General features: G+C 34.4%; 1 protein-coding gene across 4 annotated transcripts in view; it reads left to right on the forward strand.

The window, feature by feature from the left end:
* Positions 1-21,943, forward strand: part of NAALADL2 (N-acetylated alpha-linked acidic dipeptidase like 2) — a 1,087,185-nt gene that overhangs the window by 425,732 nt on the left and 639,510 nt on the right. Inside the window, exon 4 of one of the 4 annotated variants that reach the window (XM_084874166.1) lies at positions 10,336-10,414. The exons of the other annotated variants lie outside the window; for them this stretch is intronic. Within the exon in view, the coding sequence (XP_084730292.1) occupies positions 10,336-10,414 (79 nt within the window). The remainder of the gene's footprint in view (positions 1-10,335; positions 10,415-21,943) is intronic. 4 annotated transcript variants of the gene reach the window in all.

Raw genomic sequence — 21,943 nt, forward strand, 5'->3', positions numbered from 1 at the left:
TGCTTTTACCAAATTGTGGCCAAAAAGACAGAAGTAGAGACTAAGTTCCATGTGGTTAACACCATGTCAGTTGTTTCCATTTTTGTATTCCCAGGCCTCAGGACATCTCACTGATATGTAGGCGGTCAATAAATACTTGTTGAACAAAATAACTAAATTATAATACTGGCTCTTCTTCAAATGACATAGCTGGTAGAACACAATGTAAAGGTCATAGCCAAATGGTTGCATTGTGACTATTCTTCTGTATTGTGGCTTGATTTTGTATAAGAAACTAGAGGCCAGATGCATAAAATTAGTGTATGGGGATGGTGGGGAGAGCCCTCAGCCTGGCCTGTGCCCTCTCCCAATCCAGGACCCCTCACTCCTAACTGCCTGCCTGATCGCTCCTAAGCACCCACCTGCTTGTTCCTTACCGTCTGCCTGCTTGCTCCTTACTGCCTGCCTGTTTTCTTTTTTTTAGGTGAAATCATTTACTTAACTCCAATGTATAAAATAATGTTCTCTGACCTGCCCCAACTGTATTTCCTTCCCATATGTATCCTATATAAAGATGTCAATGCAACTTGGGTTAGAAGTACTGACCCAGGATAATCCAGTTTTACTTAGAAGATAGATACCATTTATAACCACGGATAATAGTAAAAATATTTAACCATTAATATGGCTCTAAACATCCTGTAAGGCTTTCCTGGTGCATCGGGGCTGAAACTGAACCCTGCCTATAATCAAAGATTTTATTCTTGGAATATATTACAATGATTTCATTACATATGGTCAGAATGTCATATTTCTGTGAAATATTGAGTCCAAACAAACTTATTAAATATTTACACAGTCTTAATACATGCTAAGCCCTGTTTTAAGTGCTTTGCAGGCATTAGTTAACATAAACTTTGCAAAAATCCTATGTAGGTACTATTGTTATGCCCATTTTACAGATGAAGTAACTGAGGCAAAGGGAAAGCTGAAAACTCACAGAAAGACTTACAAGAAAGTGGCGTAGTCATAATTCACATCAGAATTTTTGCTTTAGAATTTGGACTCTTTCCACTACCTTATGCAATGTTTTAGCATCAAACATAACAGTCTGTTTAGCAAATATGAGGGAGTTGAAAATTTCTCTGCTGTCTTTGCTGTTTACATATAATTTAAAATTATTTAATCAATTTTAATATCAGCTTTTAATTATTATTCCTGGTTGAAAACAAATTATTCATTTCTTCTTCTATAATATAATTTTTAAAAAGGAATGTTTAATCTTAGAGATTCATTGCCAAAAGAATGTCTATTGCAAAGTATAGGAAGTCACTTGCTAATAGCCAGTTTATTGGTACATGTGGCAAAGGGCAGGGAAAATCTGTTAATATTTATTATAATACACATTTTACAATAATAACAAAAATTTTACTGTCATGAATAAAATAAAAAAGGTGAATTTATTTTTCCTAATATGGCCAGGATAAAAGCCTTAAAAATTGACATTGGTATTTAAATGTAATTAAACATTTAATTATATAGTGTTCAAGTGTATTGTGAAACCCCATTATACCAATAATTTATGAAAGGAATCAATTACAAATAAACACAAAAGGCTTGCAAAGATCCCAAGAAATGATGCAACAGTTTCCTTGGAGGTTCCTGTATTTAATATATTTTGTGTAGGTAAATGTTTAATTTATTTCAAAATATATTAACTTGAAACTACCTAATGGTAAATAGTTTTACTTTCTTGATATCTCTGTAAGTCAGGAAATAATTCATATGGATGATTGGAATTTTCTTTTTTCTTTTTGTGTGAAGGAGACAGAGAGGGAGGGGGTTCTACAATCTCTCAGAAGACATCTTACCTATTTAATACATAAAAGAAAAAGTATGTCTTAAGACAGTTTCTAAGACATTCTTCAGAATTTCTCAGTAAATTGGTTTTGACTCTCTTGACCTTTTCTTGTAACTCTTATTTTCTTTCAAGAATTTTTATGCTCTCCTCTACATTTTTCTTATTTGTTCAGATCTGTATATTCTTCAACTGATCACACTTCTGCAATGAAAGTCTTACCAGGACCTACTGTGAATGAAATTTTTTTTTTCTCAAGCAAGCATTTAAAATATTATATAAATAGCATATAAAATACATAATGATATAGCAATATATTTAAGCTAATTTAAATATATTTGTCTTTCCTAAAAAGAAAACAAGGAAAAATGTTGCTGACTTAATGGGTATTATATGTATCATGTCGTTGAAAAAAATAATTACATTATTATTGAACTGATACATTTGCAAGCTTTTGGGATTCTGTAAATCTTAATTAAGCAATGCTCTGCCTCTAACAATCTTTAAATGTCATCCTATTACCTTCAGGGTAATGTCTCAACTCTTTTTATTCTAAGAAGCGCTCCATGATTTGACTTCTTATGACTAGTTAGACTTTATGTACGCTCACTATCCAAATTCTTGGATCTTGAGGGCAGTGACTGTTTATTTGTGGTTGTAATCCCAGAACCTAGTATAATATGCCATCTACGAGGCATTTGTTGATTGGATGTGTGAGTTAAAGTGATGGTTATAATGGTAACCTTAGATATATTGAAATACTTTCCAAACTAATAATGACTTTTAAAATTATTCAATTAGAACATTTGATTAAGGAAATGAAAATGTTCTAATTATGGTACTTAGGATTAACAAAAATATGTTTACATGTACACATTTTTATGCATATAGCCTTGTTCTTTATGGATAAATAATTTCTCCTCACTTGGTTATGGGTTTAATATGTGCTAGGTGTCCTATGTTTTAAAGTTAATTAATTGAAATTTTAATTACATCTAATATATCTTCTAAATCACATTTTTAAAGCTAAAGCTCTCAAAAGTTAGTGCAAAATACAATGATATTAAGTTGTATTTAAAACGGAATATTTATTTGCAACTTGTATCCATTAGTTGACAACAGATAAAAAAATAAAGCCCTAGGATAAATTCTAGAGTTTGTAAGACAAGTCTTATGACAACAAAAACTTACTTTTTCTCTTTAAAATTTCAAAGTGGTAAATAGTAATAGAATGTTAGCTTGGTTTTCCCCATACTCATAGAGACTACTGAACAGGAGGAAAGACCTTTCCCTTTACTCTTCTAGCTTCACTGGTGGGGGCCCTCAACTAAAAACAAACAAACAAACAAAAAAACAAAACAAAACAAAAAAACAGATTAACCAGAAAAAATAAAACAATTTCGTGACATATATGTGGAAATTTCACAATGAAATGAGACTCCAGGAGGCAGCCAGAGGATTGAGATTTATATACCACCTTATATTAAACAAAGGAAAAGCATTTTGGGGCTTCTGAGGCAAGTTTTGGGAAGGGGAGGGGAGGAAGTATATGGTAAACAAGGGTTGTCTTATGCTTGTGAGTCAGGTGATAAGAATTATCTTTAGCAGTAGTTCTCTTCCTGGTTTGGATATAAGTTAGAGTTTGGACAAACAATGGAATTTCAACTCTATAATGACTTGATTTTATTATTTGTTCATTGTAAAAATCAATACATAACCAGGCTAGTATGGTTCAGTGGTTGAGCATGGACATATAAACCAGGAGGTCATGATTCGATTCCTGGTCAGGGCACATGCCCGGCTTGTGGGCTAGATCCCCAGTAGAAGGTGTGCAAGAGGCAGCCAATTGCTGATTCTCTCTCATCATTGATTCTCTCTCTCTCTCTCTCTCTCTCTCTCTCTCTCTCTCTCTCTCTCTCCTTTCCTCTCAGAAATCAATAAAAATATATTTTAAAAGTAAAATAAAAGTCAATACCAGGCTGTAATTATAGCTCTTTTAATATAAAATAAACTTCAGTTGTATTTTAAGATAAAATTATATTCTTAATTTATGAGCAACCTAGAATATTTTCACTGTCATCTGATCCTGTTGGCACAATGGTAAGCTACTCTGCCCTCACATCATCATGTCTGAACCACCAGGTTATGTTTTGCAGTGCTCAGTTCCCATGGTACTCACTACCAGTCCTGAACCGGAGAGAAGGGATGAGGAAAATGAAGCTCTGTGTCTCTAAGGAAATAAATACCATTTTCTAAATCAATTCAGAAGATTTCAGTTCCAAAAATACGAGATATAGTTGGAGGGTTTTTATAGAAGTTCTATAAAACAAATTAAAGTGAGGGATTGATTTTTAGAAGATGGTTTTAAATAAGGACAGCATTTTAAAGTTATATATATGGAAAGCTGAGAGAAACTTTTTAACGTTGATAAAGCAGGAGAAAGCTGGGTTGTGTAACGATAGGATAAAATATAAACGCTCGAGATGGATATGGGGATCATCTTCCTCAGAGACAGATGGTTTTCCCTGTTGTCCTGATCTATTGTGGCTTTTAGCACGGCTTTCACATTTGAATCATTTGGGGAGCTTTTAAAAGCAATGCTGATGACTGGATCCCAGTAGATTCTGATTTTTATTCGACCAGGTATGTGGGACCCAGGCATCCATGTTGTGTAAATCTCTTCGAGTGATACCATTTGCAATCAGGAGGCACTGTCCTAGAGCTTTTGTCAACTTGGAAATTGCATTGTTGCACTTTATTCAAGAATCCTATATAATAAAAAGCTAATATGCAAATCCACCAACGGCTGAAAGATCTGTGGCTATGATGCACACTGATTCAATGCAGGAGCTGCCCCCTGGTGGTCAGTGTGCTTCCATAGGGGGAGTGTTGCACAGCCAGAAGCCTGGCTCACAGCTGGGGAGTGCAGTAGCGGTGGCAGGAGCGGCTCCCACCTCTGCAGCTGGGCAAAGGATATCCAACTGATGGCTTAGGCCCGCTCCCCACACCATCAGTCAGACATCCCCCGAGGGCTCTCAGACTGAGAGAGGGTGCAGACCGGGCTGAAGGGTCCCCTTTCCCAAGTGCATGAATTTCATACACTGGGCCTCTAGTAATATTATAACAATTAGACATTCAACAATAACTTTACAGAATCCTGTTCACTATCAACAATTAACAAATTACCATGAATAAAAATAAGAGCATTTATGTACATGGCTATATACAAGTACTAGTTTCTATCATATGTTATAAGAGCTTCCTTTGCCTTGAGATGAACAAAAACTTTGTTGGGGAGAAACATAAAACCTTGTATTTAGGGAATTAGTTTCATGAAACGGAAAGCACAAAACTATATTTTCAGCTTACCTTCCAGCGTATGTATTCTTTATTTATTTAACAAAATTTTTATTGGGTAACAGCTATGTAGAAAGTACTATTGTAAATCCATGAGGGTAGAGCAGTGAGTAAAAGAGAAAAAAATCTTACCTTCATGGAGCTTATATTCTATCTGTGGGGATTTAAAATTCTTTTGAAATTCAATATTATTGCTTCATTTCTTTTGTATTTCTTTTTAATTTATCTACAAATTCATATTTTGTAATGCAAAGTAGCACACTCTTTTACAAGTAAATATTTAAATTTCAAAATTGAGTCTCATGAGATATTTAAATTTATTAATGATCCAGGTGGCACCTGGATATGTCAAAATTAAGAACATATGCTATGCATGACAGTTACTTTACCACATTACTGGCATCCGAATGTGAACCCTGAAATCACTTAGCTGCTCAACGATGTAGGAAAAAAAATAGAGTAGGAAGCTTTACTGATATTTATGGAAGTATATTCTTTTGAGTCATTTCAGCTTTATTCATTCAGCATATGTTTTATTTAAACTTTGTATAAGAACATTAGCTGCCATTTAGTATAATCAGATATGCCCTGAATCCTATTCTAAAACTCATCACCCTATATGCAAAATTACAATAAAAAGCTGGAAGACAGATGAAGGAGAAAGAAGCCAGAAGTGAATAAGCAATTAAAATACGCTTCTATATGGAGATAGCAGTGATAAAGGCTGTCCTTGAGAGAATACATTGATTTAAAACAGTGGAGCACGGGCCTCATTGTTCAGTTGAGAGAATAGACACATAATGATCTTTACTATGAGTTAGTATTATGTTTGGAAACATTAGCATTCAAATTAAGTGCCATGTGTAAGATTACTGTGTGTGTTTGCATGTGACTAAATAAAACCTCCAGGAAAGGGAACGTCTGTATGAATGCAGTGCTTCTAGTCTTGTTTTTCTGTATTTTTCCCTGATAGTAGATCTAAGTTAATAGAAAAGCAATAACTGTTCATGCTAATTATAAAAGAAATGATAGTATACTAAATAATACCATTGCTTAAATGCCATAGTTTCCTAGAATGATCTCTTGGAACAATTAATTTTGATATCTAGTAAACTATTACAATTTAGTTCAATGTTGAACAAAATAAACCTGAAGCTATGGCAATGAATACAATGCAAATTAAGGACAATTAGGATTTTTTATTTTATCATTTATATATTTTGTGCTCCAATAATCACCTTTAAACTTGTTGCGTTTGACCTATAACCCTGATAGACAAACTTGAAGATTGAATTTTCTGTTACTGTGGAATAAGAACTGCAAAAAGAAAAAAAAAAAAAAAAAAAAAAAAGTGAGGATCAGTTGTGATAAGATCATTGTTGATTTGAAGAAATGTAATTTCTTGGGTTTATTAACAATGAACTGCTCAGGAGAGTTTTCTTGTCTGTTTCCAAATCCAATAAATATTTTAAACTCACAAGGTAATGCATTTTTTTCTTTGGTGCAGATAAAATCTAGTATTGGGTAAGATGTTCTTGTGCATTTTTATTTACTGTATCTCTATTCATACTAACTCAATGCACTTTACCCTTATATTAACAAAAAAAAATTGAATTTATTTTAAAGACCTAATTTTATCATTTCTGCCTTATTTCTTTCAGGTTACTCCTTAAATTTGTAAATAGGTGCTTCAATTTTCTAATGGCTCTGATATAATGATCAACTTCTTTCACTTTTTTTCTTTTCTTAAGAGAAATGATATTCAAAGTATGGAAATTTATGATAATTTGCTTTTAGAAACTGAATAAAATATACTGATTGGAAAGAATATTAGTTCACTTTGGAGTGACAGTAAAGATTATATCAAAATCTAGTCATGCATGCCTCTAAGTATCACATAACAGAATATTATATTATTGCTTTGAAGATAGAATTGTGGGAATTAGAATGATTTTTAGATGGACATGCAGAGAAGTAGTAAACAACATATCCTGACGTGTTTATTTGACTAAAAAGCATTGAAGCTCTGGGGCTCTTTATTAGGCCTTGTGTTTTTTCTTGCACAGTCTCCTCTGCCAGAGTGGAAGATCATAGGGCATAAAAAGGACATGAAGAAACTTTGAAAACAAACAAAACCAAAATCCCACACATCTGTATTCTCTTCCCTTAGGGGAATCTAACTGGGTTGGGGGAGGAGGAGATCAGGCCTATTTATTTTGTCAAAACAAACAAACCCTCCTTAACCATTCTTGTTAAGAACCACTATGATGAAAAACAATAAAAGCTGTAGAAAGAATATAAGTAAATCAAGAGAAGTTTAAAAAAAAAAACAAGTTATGAGGATCCAAAGGGGAAAATGAGGTTTTGTGATTAGAGTTATCAGAAGATGTTAACATTCATTCATTGTTCACCATTTTTTCCCACTACTACAAGCCAGGAAGTACAGGTATTAGATCAATAGCTCGCTATGAGGTGTGCTGACCACCAGGGGGCAGTGGGGAATGAAGGAAGGCCCTGGCTGGCAGCTGGAAGGCCCGGGATCAGCCCTGATCACAGGCCAGGCTTAGGAAACCTATCCATTCATGAATTTCATGAACCAGGCCTCTAGTTTCTAAATAAGGTCACATTCACAGGCTGAATGGACACAAATTAGTGTGTGTATTTGTATGTGTGTGTCAATTCAGAACAATGGGAATCCCAGATAATGGCTAAAAATAGCAGGTCCATGTTCAGATCTTTTTTTTTAAGTGTTCTTGTAACCGGAAATAGTATTTGACTTGGTGTTTGTGAAAACTTGATCTCAATTATGTGTGTATTAATGGTTGGCCCAGTGCTAGGAAGGCCCTTAGAAGAAGAGGAGGGAATTACCATGGGTATAAAATCATAATGAACAGTTCACTTAGTATTCATCTCTCCATGGCATTCCATAACTTTAAATGTCCTTAACACTTTAAATACAATAATGGAAAAACAAAACAAAACTATTGTATTTTTATAGGTAGCAATGATAACTTTTAAAATAATTACCTCATCAAATTTTTCTTGACACATTTCTAAATTTTATTAACATTATGTTGTTGTTTTTAATCCTCAGCCAAGGATATGTTTTTATTGATGTTAGAAAGAGAGGAAGGGAAAAAGAGAGAAATATCAGGAAGAGACAAAAACATAGGTGTGAGAGAGAAACATTGATCAGTTGCCTCCCATATAGGCCTCAATGAGGGATCAAACCCACAAGCTAGGTATGTGCTGTGACTAGAGTCAAATCTGCAACCTTTTGGTGTGCAGGACACCAACTAACTGAGCCACCCAGCCAGGGCAACATTGTATGTTTCACTTCTTCTACCAATTATACTTTCCCATTGTTTTAGAGATCAACAAAGCACATTACAATAAAATTCAAATGAAACAGACCAATGTATAAGAGTATAGCAAGACTGGATGGTAATAGACACTAGTTAAGCTGGTGGGGAAAACCATAAGATGTAGATATGCTCATTTGAAATGACAGGATTTCATCTTTACAGAAATTACCCGGCTGTTCTATGGTGACTACAAAAGAATGCAATATGAATTTTCTCCACCAGATTGTGATTTCATTAACCTGCATCAATTTCAGTTTAGACATTGTCAAAAATTAAATTTGATTTAAAAATAGATATTATTTTTAAGTCATCTTATTTTACTACTATGCACATTATTTTAAATGTATATTGTATACAACATGTGTGTTTAATTAACTGCTTAAGCTACCGAACTACGCTTTTCATGGTTTCTTTATAACATGTATTACTTGTCCATGGAAAGCACTATTTAAAAGTTGCTTTTGTGCCAAACTTATCAGAAGCGAAGAGCCAGAATGATGTTTCTTTGCTTACTTATGCTTCAGGGTTTGCACTATCCTATAACATTTACTGACTCTGGCAGTTTAGGGACAAAGTGAAAAAGCAGAGGAGAGGGGGGGAAAACAAACACACACACTAGAAAACAAATGGCAAAAAAAGCATGATGGCATAATAGTTGAGACTGCATACTTTTTTGGTAAAGAATATTTCTCAGATTATTCTTCCAGATGAATTTACTCAGATAAACAAGTTGGTGAAAAGTGAAAACAATCAGATTATCATTTTTCTATCCAATGCAGTCATGGAAATAATCACTTTAATTTCATAAATGCATTTTATTAGTTTAGAAATTTAAAAACTTACAGCATGAAAACCAAGCCTATTACTTTAAATAAGTCAGCTTTTGTCTCTCAAAATAGAAAAAACTTTCTCTAACTTTTTTTTCTAACAAATACATCATTCACTTAGAGAGAGTTGTTTGTGTTGGCTTTTCTGTTCTTTTATGTTGATGAATTGCAAGTTACTCAGACCCCATGCTTTCATCACATAATTTTCTGACCTCAATTATATTTCTCAGAATACAACAGGTAATGATTAATGGAATTGTTCGTAGGGCTTTTTAAAAAGTTGCTCTTAAAGAATGAGATAAAATCATATTACAGGATTTTCTACAAGAACAACTTGTATTCAGCAAGGTTGCACATCAAGTGGAATTTTTTTACATTCCTGCTTTAAATCTTAACTTTTATATTGTTCATATGCTATGAGTAAAAAAAAGTGAAAATAGAGAGATGTAGTGATTTATTTCAAAATCTAATAATAAACCCTATCTGGATTGCTTGTGTAATCTGGGAAAGAGGCAGTATTACATTATTAGTAGTAATTTAAAACATTATATTGAACTAGAGACACTTACCAAGTGTTCTGGGACAAGAGAAGTCAAGAGAATTGAGAAGGAAGAGAAAGCACAGAAGGTACAGTTGTCCGTTCCACTGAATTAGAACAGTGATTTTCAATCTTTCTCATCTATGACACTCACAAACTAATTACTAAAATTCTGTGGCATACCAAAAAAAAGATGTTATACTTTTTGCTGATCTGACAAAAAAAAATAGGTATAATTTTTATTCATTCACACCAGATGGCTATTGTTGGCTTGTTGTCATTTTTTAATTTGACAATCTAAGGGAAAAGAGGTCAGAGTGTCTGACTAAATAGACAGGTATTGCATATTTTAAGAATTCTTGTGGTACACTGATTGAGGATGCTCTAATGTTATCCCATCTTACAGGTGAGGAAACTGAGGCAGCCAAACACAGAGGCATATTCATTGGAAACCTGTATCCCCATCCCACCAACTACTCACAAAATTCAGGTAGTTTTGGATGCTTCAAATTGCAGACAGCATGTTGTTTTAGATTTTGTTTTCTGTGTTAAACACCTCATTTTATACCTGAGGAAACTCTCTTCAAAGAATGAAAAAAGACTTTCTCTGAGGCCCGCAAAGGTAGACTTGCAGATTCACTAAATCTAAGGTTTAGTGTAGGTTTCCTGACCTCTAGTTCAATGTCCTCTATCCCTGAACCTGGGGGCAGGTCAATAGAACGCTAATTAAAACCTTGATATATTTTAACTTCATATTCAAATCAATGTAATTATTGTGCATTTTAGCTTACAAAGTTTTATATTAACCCTTGAAATAATCTTTATGTTGGAACAGAATCTGCTAACATACCTAAAAGTAAAGCAACATTTCAACACAGGGAGACTCATATTTGACCAGAACACACAAATATATACCCATATAATCACATTCCCATTTCAGGCAAAACCTTCATTTGAATCTATTTGTATATGTATGCTATGACTAGAACACTGTCTGCAAAACTATCATTAAATTGTATTTGTTGATGCTAGCAGTGATGAAAAAATAATAATCTATTAGAAGTAAAACCATTCATCATCCTGTAGAAATACTGAAAATCCTGCCTGATAAATATCAATTTAAAGATTATAACTTTATGACTGTAAATAGGCAAATATTTTATTCATTTTTAAAAAAAATATGAACACAATTGCTGTTGATAAATTTACTACTAGTTTTGCAGTGTTTTAGGAGATCGGTCTCTATTTTTGAATTGGAGCAAAACAACATGGCTAGTAATGTATTTACTCTATTTTGTATCTAGGAATTTCACATAAATGTAATATATTTTTCTTCACTCAACTTGTCTGATACTATAAAAGTTTTTCCAAAATAAGTTTACTTTATTAACATTAAAAAGCAGACCAATGGCAGTAGCTAAGAGGGAGAAAGTTATATTTAAAATGTAAATATTTTCCAATTACTTCTACAAAGATTTATTTGTAGAACCATTTTATTTTATTATACATGCTTTACTTAAGGAGTTTTGGCCTTGACATTCATTATATTTATTTGAAATGCTTTAGGTTTTGTGTACTCCAACTTACTGAAGAAAGCATATTTCTTAAAATGCTTACTCACAAATGCCTCAGTTATTCATAGAATGAGGCATTAATTAGTGTCACTGACCATAACATTCCCTGATAAAGGCAGAATGGCAGTTTTACATTTGGAAGGCAGCCTTCTGAATTGCACCTGATAAAGACTTTGAGTAGTATTGGCTAATTAGCTACAGAAAGTGCATGCCGAATGTTAACTAAGAAAGTTCAAGCTTTGTACACAAGACATTTTTCATTTTTAGAGTTATCAAACTATTATTCCTATACATAACGTTTTGCTTCATAGGCTTTGTCAGAGTTTTCAGAAGGATGAAAAAAATGCTTTCTCATTCCAAATGGAGAACTTTTTGTTAGGCTTAATTACCTTGGACTGACTGGGATGCCAGATAAGTATATTTGAAAAATACAAAAATAACAAATTAGCCGTTAGCTCAGAAGTCAGCTCTCACCATATGATCTAGTACCTAATAAAAGAAAAATAATCTTCCAGTTCACTGACCTCCCTACGTCCTAAATAGCTCAGTTCAGTTCAGCATTTGTTGACCACCTTTTATGTACCAGTTCCCTTGGTCGGCTCTGGAGACAAAAAGATACATAAGACCTGATTCCTGCCCTTGAGGGGCATTCAGTTCATCAGGGGAAGGCATCTGTAAACACATAATGTCAGGACCAGGTGGTGTTACAATAGAAATGTATGCAAGTCTGTGCTCAGCCTGGAGGTGTCATGTGATCTCTTGGAAAGTCTTGTTAAGATGATATAGTTCAGGAGTTGGCAAACTTTTTCTGTGGAGGGCCAGATAATAGATATTTTCAAGTGTGCGAGACATGCAGTCTCCATTACAACTACTCAACTCTTCCATTGCAGCTCAAGAACAGAAGTGCAAAATACAAATGGAATGCGGATGAACTACCTCTAAACCTTTGGGTTAAATAATCCATATGTATTACCTTTAACCTATTTATCCTTCCCATCCCACATACTTTCTTTATTCATTTTCCTCCTCTCTCTCTATTTTCTTCTTATTCTTTCTCTTTTCTGTGCTGAGTCAAAAGCCAGAATCCTAATTATTGTCAGTAACCCTGATAGCATGGTCAACCAAGAGATTTTAGTTTTTTGTTTCATGATAGAACTATCCATAATAATAGCTAACATTCTAAAAACTAATTTTGCATGCAGAGCATGCTCAATTACAACATATTAAATTCTTAAAACTACCCGTGAGGTAGCTGTCATTTTCATTTCATATGGAAGGAAAGTAGGCCTTTGAAAGGGACAGTGATTTGATGGAGATTATGCAGCTGGTGGAAGACATGGAGCAGTTATGCTAATTGTACTATATCACAGCCATGACCTTTAAAACACAGCATCATGCACAGGAAACTCCATCTCAGTCATGGGATTCATAGCTGGGGTGACTACCAACTGGAACAGAGGGATTTCCCAAGAGAGGAGACTTTCAGTGCTAAACCTGGGAAAGTTCCTGGCTAACCAGGACAATTTTGTCACTACCAACATCCCCAGCTCTGATTTTAGTGCTTCTTAAACTTGGAATCACTTGGAAATCTTGTGAATCATAGTCTGATATGGATTTTGAGTAGAGCTGGATATGCCTGAGAATCTGCATTTCCAATAAGCCCTCTGGTGATGCTGATGCTGCACATCTATGTTTCCACTGTGAACCACAAAGTGCTCTTGTATATTAATATTTTTCTCTTTTCTGTGTCCAGTGCAACTAGAGAGTGGTCTGGTTCCTTAGTAGGAGTGACGGGGGATTGAGAAAATGAAAGAGACAGACAAAAAAAACAGTAGGGAAAGCTGGGACTGGGTGGGACCACCGTCCTCTGATGGAGAGACACAGGCCCGAAGCCAATACAGCGTGTTTATTTTATATAGTAAAAATAGGAAGTTTTACTAAAGCCCAAGACACAGGTGATTATGTGCATTCTGTGGCTTCTTTGTAATTGTCACTTCTGGGTGGGTCCGGATAATCATGTTTGTTCCTGGTGCTTAGCTGGATTTAGATAATGAAACCCACCCCCTGATTCCTGAGCTGAAGGTCAGACTGACAGCACTTCTGCATCTGGCAAGGTGTGTTTCCAGGATGAGGCTCTGCCAATGCCACTGGATTCAGCTGACAATAATTAAGGAAATGCTCATGTCCCTTCCCAGATGTTCTATACACTTGTCCAACCTCAATGCTCACCCAGAACTCATAGATCAAAATCTGTGTTTGAAAAAGGTTCCCCAGGTGGTTCACACATTCAAGTTTAAAGAGCTCTTTTCTGGTCCACATCTCACTAGAGTAAGATAATCTTTACCTGTACATTTCCCCCCCCTGGTGTACCTGAGCCTTCCTGAATATAGCCAAGGTTGTGCAATTCCTTTCACCAATCTGCCATATTTTACTTTTATGGTAGTCCAGATAACTATTTTGTTACACATTTACATATTGGCCCATTCCTTCTTTTTTATAAAACACTGCAACTTTCTTGAACCCACTTATTTAAGCTTAATGTTGAATATTCATATATATGGCTATTATTCTATAAAATAAAATTATTCCATTTGGAAAAAAAATAAAATGTTAAACTTTAAAGGGGGTCTTAAAGTTATTTACTTTCAACTGTGAAAAACTATACATCAGAATATATTACAAAAATTGTGACCACAGAAGTGAGAAAGAATGTGTCAGCCTGGGAAGAGATGGGGAATTCTAAAACACTTCTACTGAGAAATACTGTTGATACCTTCACAGCATGTATTGGTCAAACTTATATCTGAGAAAATGATGTCACCATGTTAATAGTAAATTGGAAAGGGCTTTTTATAAAGCCATATATTTAAAAAAATATTTGGTATATATATTTTGTTTTATTTTAAATTTAAGAAATCAAGGTAGTCATATTTGATTCGGTTTTAAAGAAGTCTTGAGGATTATTTTGTATAAATATTACTGCCATAAGGCACCCTCAGAGCATTTAAAAATCATGCTTCCTAAGTTAATTTATGAGATGTTCCAACAGCATTTGGCTAAGAGCAGGAAACTGAGTTTGCAATATAGTTAGAAACATCTACTGTGGTTAAGATGGTCAAGGTGATAGCCTTAAATACTTTCTATTGCTTTGAAAATATAGCTTGTGCTTCTAGCTTGCTTAGCTCCTTGTTCATTATCACCTCTTATTATTGAATGTAAACTGCAATTGAAAAAAAAATTACAAAGAGCAAGGCATTTCAGGTGGGAATAATAATGTACAAAAAAAAAAAAAAAGGAATTAAAAACTGGGCAGAAGAACTGAATAGACATTTCTCCAAAGAGGACATACTGTTGGGCACTAGACATATGGAAAGCAGCTCAAAATCACTAATCACTAGAGAAATGCAAATCAAAGCCACAATGAGGTATCACCTCACACCTGCTAGAATGGCTATCATCATTCAGTTAATAAACAACAGGTGTCATTGAGATGCAGATAAAATGGAATGCCTTGTCTCTTGATTAGGTTGAGAACTTTAAGCTCTCTAGGGCCTACCCCAAATTCCCCAGTGCTATGGAGCTTTCCAAGTGGATGCCAGCCATTCTGACAATTGCTTTCTCTGTCCTCTGATACTTTCTCCTCTACCACAACCTTGAGGCTCATTTTGCTCTTAAGTTAATTTATGAGATGTTCCAACAGCATTGGGTGAGTGGTCTTTCCTTACTTCCTTATTGTTTGTCTTGAGTAATTAATGTCTCCATAAATGAATCAGACTTTTCTGATTACATGGACATTATCTTTTGTATCTCTGAGTCTTTCCAAAACCAAGAACTAGATACACATTAGATGTACAATAAATACTTGAATGATTCATTTGACTTGTGCATTATTTCAAGTCACATATGTTATTTCTATTGCCATAATGTAGGATGTTGTTTATTGCAGGTTTTTTTTAAGCTATTTAAATCTGCTTCTAAATCTAAATATAGCTGGTGGAAGGCAGTTCTGTTTCTCTGTTTTTATTTTTTCCTCATAGAACATAGTTCTTTGTAATTGTGAGTCTGAGGTAGAAAGAAAGCAGAGAACAACACCATTTTATCTTCTTGCTAAGTGTATAGGGCACTTGGGGCTTTTAACAGTCACCTCTACATCAATTGAACAGATATGTTCACCAAAAGATGGGATGTAGTTTCTGAAATATGGAAAAGTTCCTTTGTCAAGCTGTTATCACTGTTTTTTAATTTTATAATCAATAAAATATATTTTGGCATATTTTTATTAAGCCTTTATTTTTTGGATGCTGTGAGTATATGACTTATGCATTCTTATGTGTGTATACCTAAAAGGTATATCAGTACACCTTGTAGGTATTTATTTATTTTTATTTTTGGCACAATTTGTTTCATCAGTGTTAAAGTTCTATTTCAATTTAATCACAGTTACTGAAAAGATGTTAAATTTTATACACAACCCATTATCTTAGATAGAACATTGGATTCCAAAGATAAATCAATAAACAAAGAATAGAAATTAGTATACTGTGATCTCTCTTCACTCTTTAGAGTCATATATGTCCCCAATTAATTTCTTTTATGGGGGAAAAAACATTATAGAGGGGCAAGAAAAATCTAGTGCTGTGTAGGTAACCATTTGCAGTGGTAGTTAAATTTGGGTCAACTTACAAGTTAACAAGTGTCAGCTTGAGAGTTAAAAGTAGGCTGTCTTAGGCCAGAAATGTTGGGAGAAGTCAGGTGCTAAAAATGGATTTACCTTCTAGGCTTGGAGGAGAACTCTGGAAAAATCTGGAGGAAGGACAAGCACACAAGCTGCCACTGATTAGAGTTAGGAGATGGAGAAAGAGGGTTGGGGTGAATATCCCAGTGTATTTATTGATGGAGCCAAGAAACATTATCCAGGTGCTTATCATAAAAAGGTTCCTGGGGCTACTGATTTAGCTTGTCTGAGAAATACTGATTTCTTAATGTGTAACATTAGATTGTTTTTTTGTGAGAATATTTTTGTTTCTTGAGTTAGGACTTTATATGAACATCCCTCCTAGACCTGCTGTTACTGCAACTTATAACTTTTGCTATATGTATTTCCATTTTCTTGAGGTGTTTTTTGATTTGTCCTTTGTGTTCTTCATTGACCCATTGTCTGTGTACTGGCATCATGTTTAATCTCCACATATTTGTGAATCTTCCACATTTCTTTTTGTAATTGATGTCTAGTTTTATACTTTTGTGGTTAGAAAACATGCTTGGCATGATTTTAATCTTCTTAAATTTATTAAGACTTGGTTTGGCTTAACATATAATCTATCCTGGAGAATGTTTCATGTGTACTTGAGAAGAATGTATTGTGCTTTTGGATGGAATGTTTTACATGTCGTTTAAATTCATCTGTTCTAATGTGGCATTGAAGGTAATGTTTTCTTATTGATTTTCTGTCTAGATGACCTAATCAATGATGTAAGTAGGGTATTAGACTTCCCTACCATTATTGTATTGCTGTCTATTTCTCCCTTGAAGTTTGGTAATATTTGTCTATATATTTAGGTGCTTTATAATTCACAGTGCATAAATATTTATAAATGTTATATCCTCTTTTTTGATTGACCCCTTTACTGTCATGCAGTGCCCTGATTTTTCTCTTGTTAGAGTCTGTGTTTTAGTTTTATTTTATCTGCTATAAACATAGGTTATGTTTATATTGTTTTGATAAAATTTTCATAATGATAAACAAAAGGACTGGATTATCATTGAGTAGTTTCAAAATACTTTCTCATTGATTTATTGATACTGAGAATTCAACAGCAATATTAATTAGCTAATCTTTTAAGTGCAAAATCTAGATTTTTTAAAAATTTGATTTATATTTTTTATTTTTATTTCAAGATTTCAATTAGTTTCATATTCAAATAATGTAAAGTATATATTAGAAAGAAGCAAAATAAATAAAATATTGATAAAATAGTACTTAAGAAATCAGTTTATTGGCTAAAATGTTTCTTGGCTGCCTTTGAGTTTAATCACAGGTCCATAGGTAAAGGGTGATGATTAGAATTGGTGCATTTACAGTTAAGGGATAGATCTTGATGAACCCCATACTGAATATTACTGTAAACTAATCTTATGTGACACATGGTTTTAAGCTTACCAATAATGCTGCTTTTGAACTTTATTCCCTAAATATAACTGAGGGACTGAGGGAGGCATACCGTTGAACATTGGGGAATATTTTGCGGAAATAGCATTACTTTCTAAGAGCCTTAAAGCACTTGACCTTTTCTTGGCATCTCCTGTCTGTTCCCATAATTTGTTCTGGCATCATCACCACGTTGTTTCTGTTATTGCTTCAAAACGTTTGCTTTGGCAGCACATTTTTCTTAATATAGATAGCTTTTTAAAGTTGTGCCATTTTTCTATCTGAACTTAAATAATCCTTATCTCAAAGGATAAAAGTGAAGAAGCTTTGTCTGTTTGAAGGCATTGATTGGTCAGCTGTGGGAAAGGTGAAACAAGTTTTGCTGTTGAGATCTTGCTACCCAGTGGCCTTTAGTGGAATTATTTGGTGCTTTCTTATAGGGCTTTACTCTAATTGCTTATTCTACTGTCAATACAACCTTGTCTCCTGATAGTTTTGTATCATAAGGCAAGGCTGTTCTTTCAGTGCAGGATGATTCAGGGCTCTCCGATGTCAGTAGATGGTGCATCTTCCACTGCTATCTCTCATATAATATATAAGTTCACACACTCTTAAAACCATGTATGCACAATTAGATTATATAATGTTTAATATGCAATAAAGAGATGGCCATATTTTTAAAGAAACATACAGAAATTTTATAGAATTTCCAAATTTAACTTCCTACTGAAATATATTGGATCTTGATGTTTACACTATTTCTTGATTTACTACATAACACTCTATTCTTCCTGGAACTAACATCTCCCCTTTGATTAATAGAGGCCCCTTAATGAGTGCCATATTTATACATGGTCCTATTCTCTTGGTGATAGTTGATGGACCCAGAGGTGGGCTTCTAACATTGCTCCACAGAAACAGCCACTACAGAGAACCTAATTCTGATTAGTCCAAGTTACATAGTCTGAGAAATTGTCTCACTGACCCAGGTTATTGGTCAGTGGACAACTTCAATATAAAACCTTGGGTGCTCTCAACAAGTCTGTTTTTCATTAACTACAGAGAAATTTAATATGTAGATAAAGAGAACAAAGTCAACAGTAAGGTAAGCTGAGGAGGAGTTAGAGAATCTTGATGGTGTTCTAGTTTGCAGTTTTACAGTTCAGTTTGGTGGCTCATAGGGATACTCCAGTATTTTTCTAAAAGCTTTTCTATTTTGTTTTATCAAATCAGAATTGGGTTGCTGCTAGTTATAGACAAGGAAGTCCTAACTAATACAGGAGGACAGCAGAGGTCCTGTGAAATATGTGCCAAGAGAAAGCAGACTACCCCCCTTGGAGCACAATGCCAAATTGGGTTCCTCCAGCATTCTACCAGAAGACTATTCCATCTGGATATTCTAAGACCATGCTTTGTGAATCAATTGCTCTATTAAGTGTTATTTTAATAAAATTATATAATATTATAGCTAGAAATAATAAGTTAAAAACATAGAAAAAAATAAAAAACATCACTATTACAGTCAATATGAAGTTTATTAGCCACATTATAAAAAACTACTCCTTTATAAAAACTGCTATAAAACAAGAATGTACAGTAATGTTAGTAAGATTAATGATGTAATATGTCTAGAATATACTGAGTGTGTTCAAGCATGAATCCTTATATAGGAGACAACAGAAAGGGTATGGCTAATATTCTTTGGGGCATCATGAGTTAATTCAGAAATAAAATATTTATTCCTGAATAAACATTTTACATAGTTACTATCTTCCATAAACTACTTTTTTATTTATAGTAATATATCATGGCTCTTATCTTTTGATCCCTCTAGTAAAAGATTGGCCCAGCCAGTGTGGCTCAGTGTTTAAGCATTGACCTATGAACCAGGAGGTCAGGGTTCGACTCCCGGTCAGGGCACATGCCTGGGCTTCAGGCTCAATCCCCAATGGGAGCCATGCAGGAGGCAGCTGATCAATGATTCCCTCTCCTCCTTGATGTTTCTATCTTTTTCTACCTGTCCCTTCCTCTATGAAATCAATAAAAATATATTTAAAAAAAAAAAAAAGCTTGGAAACCTCAGCTTAGAGCCAGATCTGGCCCACTGGAACACAGCCATGCCCATTCATTCAGTACTGTCCATGGTTGCTTTCACAGGCTGGTGGCAGAGGTGAATAGTTGTGGCAGAGGACAGGTGCCCTGCCAAGCCTCAAATATACTGCCTGGCTATTTCCAGAACACATTTTCCAACCCCTATTCTAAAAACTGTTTTCCTGCTTCATGTGAGAAAACTGATTTTGATGCAAATATAGTTTTGAAATACATTAAATTTTTCCAGAACAAAACCACTGTGTCAATGAAAAAAAGAGTGCATATATTTGTATTCCTTTTGTCCAGTACATCCTGTGTATGCAAATTTATTTGATGGATTAATGAATAAATTCCCTACTTCTTGTGATACAAGTTCTGTTGATGAAGTCTTCCATTTAGAAAAAGTAAATCTTAGAATCAGAACCACATTCATGTTTGTTTTTTTTAACTTCAGAAATGGTCTTTCTTATGTACAACCGTCCCAGTTGCATATGGCTCTCCAGGACTAGTAGAAGTTTTCCTAAATTCCTTCCTCTTGCCTGTGCTGAGTTCTACTCCTTGTTTTGATCAGTCTTGAGAGTAGTCCTGAGATTAAGCATTTCCCACAGCTTGATGCCAACAGGGTTTTGGCCTTCATCCCAGGATATTGAAGAATCACTCCGCTCTGAGTGGCACACACTAAGAAAATTGCCTCAGACACCGACTAAGTTAGAATCTCACCTCTGTCATTTTGCTGAGTGCTGTTAGGGTTCGCTATTTAACTTTTACAATGGACCACTAGGCTCTGAATGATCAGGAATGCACACTTGCACAGGTGTGTAATAGTGGTCTTGCTTCTGCTCACACATGACAAGTGTGCTCTCACCTCTTGATTTTTTCCTCTATGATATCCTTTCTGTATGGGATGCATTCTCTATGTTATCTATGTAGTTTATTTTCATATTCTTGATGACTTCCCTGACAACTATATTGAAAACTATACAAGCCCCCATAATATACAACCTCCCTATTCAATGCTCCTCTTTATTTTTCTTTAGCATGTATCATCATCAGACACAAAATATATATGACTGTTTCATTTTATTGTCTACTAGAAGTTAGCATCTTTGATTTAAAAATTTGACAGCTTCGCTTCATGATGTATTTCTAGTACTTAGAATGAAAAGTTCTCATAAAATATAGGTTGAACAAATGAATAAATGAAATGGACCATTTGGCAATAGTATGTGTCATTCATTCATTTGGAAAGGAGATATATAGTACACATTAAATGTATGTAAATCTTAAAATAGCATATTTCTATTCCATCTTATTGAAAATATTTTAGAGTTACTGCTTGTTCTAGGATTAGAAACATTTTTCAACTATTGAGTACTCACTGGAATAAAAGTAGCAAACATCTCTTATTCCTTGGATTTAGAGTTTAAATATTGACTCCAACCATCTATATTTTTAGGACACTGAAATCTTATTTAATTAGTTTTAAAGTGCATAGTAATACTCACAGTAATGGGCATATACAACTCCTGTTGCACATTTATTTTCTCTTCCTCCCTCCCTCCAATGATCACCTTGCTTCCCTCCTACCCTCTTCACTTTCATAGATTCCTGGATTTCTTACATTCTTCATATAGCTTAGGAATGCTACCTTCAAATTTCAAAGGCTTCTGTGTTCATTCATATACTTAGTTATGTGCATACTAAGAAACATGAATAAAGAAGCACTATGTATAATTACAAATACATTGATTGTCTATCATCTTAGAGAAGTACAGATGCAGGAAAGGTCATCATTTGACCCGGAGAAAACCAAATTAAGAAATCCTTATCATTATAGTCTGAGGTGAGGCTTAAAAACACACCATTTGGTGAACTTAACGCTTCAGTATCATGTTGAGCCTCACTGCTTACTTTGTGAAATGCAACCATGACAACAACATTTAAAGGCATTTTCCCGGCTTTCCTATTAGTCAATGTATATGTGTGCATGCATTTTTGCAAAGCTCTTGAAAGAACGGGAGAAGCATATTCTCAGTACAACACCGGGGCATTAGGGGTAAGCCTCTCCTGCCATTAGCGCAGTGCATTAAACAGCAGCTGCTGAGTGCTCGCTCTCCTGGCCCACTTAGTGCCGATTTGTGTTATCTTCTTTGTCTGAGGCGTGGTAAAGCATAAAGATGCTTCATCTTAGGAAGCACGTATGGTG

This window comes from Pipistrellus hanaki (genome assembly GCF_964339955.1).
Source record: "Pipistrellus hanaki genome assembly, chromosome: 2".
In the NCBI taxonomy this organism is placed as follows: domain Eukaryota; kingdom Metazoa; phylum Chordata; class Mammalia; order Chiroptera; family Vespertilionidae; genus Pipistrellus; species Pipistrellus hanaki.